We start from the raw sequence: 6140 nt of genomic DNA on the forward strand, positions 1-6140 counted from the left end.
CCCCCCGGCTGCCCGCGTCCGCGCCGCTCTTCATGCTGGACCTGTACCACGCCATGGCCGGCGACGACGACAAGGACGACGCGCCCGCGGAGCGGCGTCTGGGCCGCGCCGACCTGGTCATGAGCTTCGTCAACATGGGTGAGTGCGGCCGCCCGCGCGGGGACCCTCGGAGTAAACTGGCTTCAGGGGAGAGTGCGCGCATCCGCCGGGCCCTGGCCGAACGGGGTGTCACAGACGGTGGACGCGAACCACAGGGGAGTGGGACCGCCGTGGATAGGGAAGGTCTAAGGGTCATGGGGCCCCCTGGGCTGCGGGGTGGTCAGGAGCAGGGTGGGGGGAACTCCCAGGCGCTGCCTTCACCCTGCCCCAAACACACCCAGCAGTAAGAATCAGGTGATGTCTTTGCCCACCTGGGCTGCCCCAGGAAGACAGCCTGGTCCTGGGGAGACAGGTGAGTAAACGGAGGCCGGGATGCTGTCATTGTGATAAGGGCAGTACTGAGGAGAGGGCAAGGTTCAGCGTGGAAACCTGTGGTCACATCACCAGAGTGACCAGAGCTGACTCGCGTGCCCTGAGTCCACAGCAGGCTCTTCCCTGTGCAGAACCTGGGTGGGGTGCGGCTGTCAGGGGAGCGGCTGGGGAAGGAGCAGACTCAGTTCAGTGGGGCAGGGACTGTGGGCTTGTCACCCTGCGCCCAACACCTCGGATGTGATCTGGTATAGGGTGAGTGTCTGGGCCTGTGGAATGGCCCAGTGGGCAGCTGGACCCACTTTGTTTTCCCAGGTAAAGCCTGGCTTTTCCTGTCTGCAAATATCTTGTTATTAAACCCTGGAGCAATTTATTTCTTAAGATCTCAGAGATTTTTTTTCCAGTACTAAACTCTTTGGTCTATGGTCGTGTAGTTACTGTTGGTCAGGTCCCCCCATATGCTTTGCCTCCTGTCTGTGGCTAGTGGCAGGCCAGGGTCTGGGGGCCAAGGACCACAGCTCAGCCCAAAGTAGGGGAGCTGTGGGGCTGAGAGGAGGGAGAGGGTACCTGCCCCGGCCACCAGCCTCCCTCCACAGACAGCATCATTAATTTTTCATCCTCATGACAACCCTGATAACAGCCACGGTCTTCACCCCCATCTCCCAGATGAGGACAGTGAGGCTCAGAGAGGCAGCACCATGCCTAGGACAGTGCAGCCTCTAAGCCGCTGAGCCAGGACAGCCAGGAAGCCTAACTGTCCATCCGGTGCTCAATGAGATGACCTTTCTGTTGTCAGGTCAGGCTTTCAGGGTGCAGAGAGCTTTCTGAGGAGTCTGGGCTGAAGAACACGGGGGACTGAGCCGCAGCAGGTTTTGTGGGGCCATCAGCCATTTGCTTCCTACACTAGGGCAGAAGAGGGCATGGCCAAGCCTCTGCTCCCCACAGCCCAAGAGCTGTAGTTAGAGGACAGGGTGGGGATGTGGGACAGAGGAGACCATCTGTGAAGCTGGGACTGGGCCTCTGTCATCAGGACAGGCTGACACTGGGCTCAGGACCAAGAAGAGTTGTGGATGGAGTCATCCAAGAATGTCCCCGGGGGAGCCGCCCATCAGAATGAGTCACTACCCAGCCCACATCCTACCTCCCCTGGCATCCCCTGGGTCAAGACATGCACAGCCTGGTGGGGCTGTTGCTGGGAATTGGGCAGGGCCTACCCCTCTGTGTGACCTTAGGGAAGTTCCTCACCTTCTCAGCCTTGGTTGCTCCTTGTAAAATGAGGTGCCTGGTGATCTGTCCTCAGGGTTGTTGTGTGATTGGTAGAGGGGCAGGAATAGAAAGCCTGTGCCATTCCCCCTCAGAGGGCGAACCTGGGCCTGGGCAGTGTTGGCCCCAGGCCCTCCCAGCTGTGGCCTAGTTTGGAGGTGACAGGAACATCTCCACATGTCTTGTACACATGTAAAACCTAGAAATGGATTCTAAAAGCCAACCAAAAAATGTTTGTGCCTGTTTTTAGAATGAAAAGTAGCATGTGAACTTTCACAGCCTTACCATTCCTCCTTTAATTCATGTGAGACTCTTTTGCCAGCCCTGTTTCATGGGCTCAGAAAGGTTAAATGGCCAGCCCAGGGCCACACAGCACATCCAGGGTGACATCCATGGCTGTGAATTCCAAATCCCAGCTTCTTCCCACCCAAGCTCTGGGCATTTCGTGCAGACCCGGGGCTTCCAGCGCTGCGGGATTAACAAGCAGATCGTTGTTAGTGGAAGCCCAGGCTGCGGGTGGGCGTGGCCAGCTGTCAGAAGGGCTTCTTTATTCTGCTCTGCTAATTGCACTAGTAGAACTCTCTCAGTTAGAGTAGCTTTAACTGGTAATTACTGAGGCCGTGGGGTGGGGTGGGGGTGGGGCGCAAATTAAACACATACCAGGATGCTCTCTCCATGTTTGGAGGCCCCTGGAGGTCGGTGGCCCTTCTCCTGCCTCAGCCTCCCGAGTAGCTGAGATTACAGGCATGCGGGCAGAGGCACAGGCCACCACGGGATCTAATAGCAGGGTCGCAGTGGTGTCACCGCCCACACCCAGGCTCCCACACCTGCTCCCGCCAGCTCCACCTCTTCTATCAGCCTCATCTGGCTCCTGAATAGCCAGGCCTGGTGCCCCTAGGGCCCAGCTGTGATGACAGCCTGTAGGACCCAGGGGGCGGGACTCTCACAGGCCTCCCGCCATGGCTCAGGTCTCTGTGCAGAGCAGGTGCTTTAGGAAGGCAAGCCTGCATCCTGATGTTCAGAGCCTGCACTAGGAGGCCAGGGCTGGGGTCAGAGCTGGGGCCCCGCCTGGCCTGTCATCCATATCAGCCTGTAGACCTGGGCTCTCTTGCGCAGGACAGTGATGGAGCAATTGGATTCTGTCCCTGGTCTCTCTGCTCAGGGAGGGGAGAGTCCTGAACTGGGAGGCAGGACCCAGGTTCTTGTGCTGCCTGGGACCGCCATTAACTCCTGCATATCCTGAGCCACGGCCCTTCCCTTCCCTGAGCCTCTGCTTTCTCGTCCATTCTACGGTGATGGCATCAGAAAGCAAGGTGCCTCCCATCCCTGACCCTGTGGCTCTGTGGCAGAGGCGCCTTCTCACAACACCGCCGTGCCTTGGCCCCAGTGCCTCAAGCCGGCCCAGCCCCTCCTGAAGGAGGAAGGATGGCAGGAAGGACCACCTCTGCACACTCCTTCTGAATCCTTCTCCACCCATGTCAGCAGAGAGGCAGGTGCCCATGTTCCAGATTGAGAAACTGAGTCATACGCAGGACTAGCAGGCAGAAGTCCAGCCAGGATCAGAATGCAGGCAGCTTCACTTTCGTCCTGACCCCTTCCTGAACCAGACGGATGTGCTCCTGTGGTCTCCAGTGGCCATGGACCGGGGTGTTGATGAACAGAGCCGTCTGGATTTGGGAGAAGCAGGACTGAGTGGGAATTCAGGACCTGGCCCGGTCCTGCTCTGCCCTTGCCAGCCATGTGACCTGGAAGGGTGGCACCATCTCCGTGGGCCCCAGGGCCACTTCCTTTTGTTCTTTCCTAGGGACCTCTTTCATTTTCCCATTCATTAATTCAGCAAATAGTTCTGTAGCACCTACCACGGACCAGGCACAGTTCTCGTTGCTGGAGATACAACAATGAAAAAAGTGAAGTCCCGGCTGGGCGTAGTGGCTCTCGCCTGTAATCCCAGCACTTTGGGAGGCCGAGGCGGGCAGATCATGAGGTCAGGTGATCGAGACCATCCTGGCTAACACGGTGAAACCCCGTCTCTACTAAAAATACAAAAAATTAGCCGGGTGTGGTGGCGGGCGCCTGTAGTCCCAGCTACTTGGGAGGCTGAGGCAGGAGAATGGCGTGAACCCGCGAGGCGGAGCTTGCAGTGAGCCGAGATCATGCCACTGCACTCCAGCCTGGGTGAGAGCGAGACTCCGTCTCAAAAAAAAAAAAAAAGAAAAAGAATAAAGTAAAGTCCCTGCCCTCAGGGAGATGACTCTCTAGTGCAAGAGACACATAATGCATATATGAGCCCTAAAGGTAATTGTCGGGTGACACACACGCCCTATCTGGAAACAAGAGGGGCTGAACAATGGCGAGACAGACAGGGCTAGATTGGGGGTTTCTGACCTGAGACCCACACACACGGAATTTGCATCCTGACACCGACACCTGATCTCAGTGTGATCTGGGCTTTCCAGTCAACCTCCCCAAGCCTCAGTTTCCTCCTCTGTAAAATGGCGATACTCATCTTATGGGGCTGTTCTGGGTTGGTGTGAGATGATACCCAGCGATGCCCATGTGCCCAGAGCCTCCACGTCTATTCCTTCATTGGTATCTCACGATTGCCGTCACATCTGTGTTTGAAAGAGAAGAGAGAGAGGCTCAGAGCAGGTTCGTGGTTTTCCCAAGGCCACACAGCGGGCTGTCTCCCTGCCTCCTCATCCTCTGCTCTTCTCCACAATAGCAGCTGCCTTTCCACACAGCCCAGGGCCTGGCCCACCATTAAATGCAGTGTATGCTGCTGAAATGGACTGTGTTGAATGGGAACTTGTGATGTAAACTGAGACTACTGCTTTAAAAATATGTTTGTTTTGGGATTTATAGAACTACTGCATGTTCCTTTTAGAACACTCAAATCATATAAATTAATTATAGAATTTCCTTATAGAAAGCTCAGACCATATATTCAGAAACATATGATATGAAAGTCCCAAGTAATCCTCCCTATACCTCAGAGAATATCAGTGTTTTAATCCTTTAATGCAGCACTCCCTACCCCCAACCAGCCCTGATATTTTATCAATACAAATATTAACATTTATATATTATTATTATTTTCAGAGACAGGGTCTCTGTCACCCAGGCTGGAATGCAGTGGCATGATCATAGCTCACTGCAACTGCGAACTCCTGGGCTCAAGCAATGTTCTCACCTCAGCCTCCTGAATGGCTAGAACTACAGGTCTGCACCACTATGTCCAACTAATTGCTTTAAATCTTTTATAGAGATGGGATCTCACTGTATTGCCCAGGCTTGTCTCAAACAACTGATCCTCCTGCCTCTGCCTCCCAAAGTGCTGGGATTATAGGCGTGAACCACCATGCCCAGCGTTTTCTTTTCTTTCTTTTTTTAACTGCATGGGACATTAATGCTCACTGTTTTGCAACTTTGTTGTTTTTCAATTTAACAATAAATCTTTTATCCATCTTAAAAGTCAAATATTAGGATGACTGTATGTCCAAAGGTATTTGCCGTCCAAGAGTTTAAGGTGGGTCCCTCTTCCCCAAAGTTCTGTCTGGCCACCAGAACGGTGCATGCTTTGGATCCCTAGTGACTAGTCCTACCCATTTCTGCAGTGTTTTCTCACCCCTGGAGTAAATGATTACGACTGCCTTCATTCACAGAGGAGGAAGCTGAATCTCAAAGAGCATAAGTGACTGGCCCCGGGTCCTGGATGCACAGACCCACAGGAGCAGATATGAAAGGAAGATCACAGCTGTAGGAGGGTAGGCCCTGGAGGTGGGGCAGCAGAGTGGTGGTTAGTGACCGTGGAGTGGGGCTCACTGGCTTTCAATTCTGAGTCTACTGCTTGAGAGCTATGACCTGTTGAACAGGTCATTTAAAGTCTCAGCATCTCAGTTTCCTCATCTTTAAAACTGGGATAATAGTGCCTGTATCTGGCCAGGTGTGGTGGCGTGCACCTGTAATCCCACCACTTTGGGAGGCCTTGGCGGGTGGATCACTTGGGGTCAGGAGTTTGAGACCAGCCTGGCCAACATGGTGAAACCTTGTCTCTACTAAAAATACAAAAAAAATTAGCCGGGCATGGTAGCACGGACCTGTAGTCCCAGCTATTCGGGTGGCTGAGGGGAGAGAATTGCTGGAACCCGGGAGATGGAGGTTGCCTGGGAGAGCAAGACTCTGTCTAAATAATAATAATAATGCCTATATCATAATACAATGATTAAATAGGTTATAGCACATAAAAACTTAGCAAGTGTCCGGCCAGGCACGGTGGCTCACACCTGTAATCCCAGCACTTTGGGAGGCCGAGGAGGGGCAGATAACCTGAAGTCAGGAGTTCAAGACCAGCCTGGCCAACACGGTGAAACCCCGTCTCTACTAAAAATACAAAAATTAGCCAGGTGTGG

The 6140-nt window shown here is 53.9% G+C and overlaps 1 protein-coding gene across 1 annotated transcript in view; it reads left to right on the plus strand.

Moving 5' to 3' along the window:
- Positions 1-6: 6 nt before the first annotated feature.
- BMP8B (bone morphogenetic protein 8b) overlaps positions 7-6140 on the plus strand; it is a 37261-nt gene continuing 31127 nt past the window's right edge. Inside the window, exon 1 of the mRNA XM_011955248.1 lies at positions 7-138. Within this exon, the coding sequence (XP_011810638.1) occupies positions 33-138 (106 nt within the window). The 5' untranslated portion in view covers positions 7-32. The remainder of the gene's footprint in view (positions 139-6140) is intronic.

The sequence above is a fragment of the Colobus angolensis genome, unplaced genomic scaffold (assembly GCF_000951035.1).
Source record: "Colobus angolensis palliatus isolate OR3802 unplaced genomic scaffold, Cang.pa_1.0 Scaffold4, whole genome shotgun sequence".
Taxonomy (NCBI): Eukaryota; Metazoa; Chordata; class Mammalia; order Primates; family Cercopithecidae; genus Colobus; species Colobus angolensis.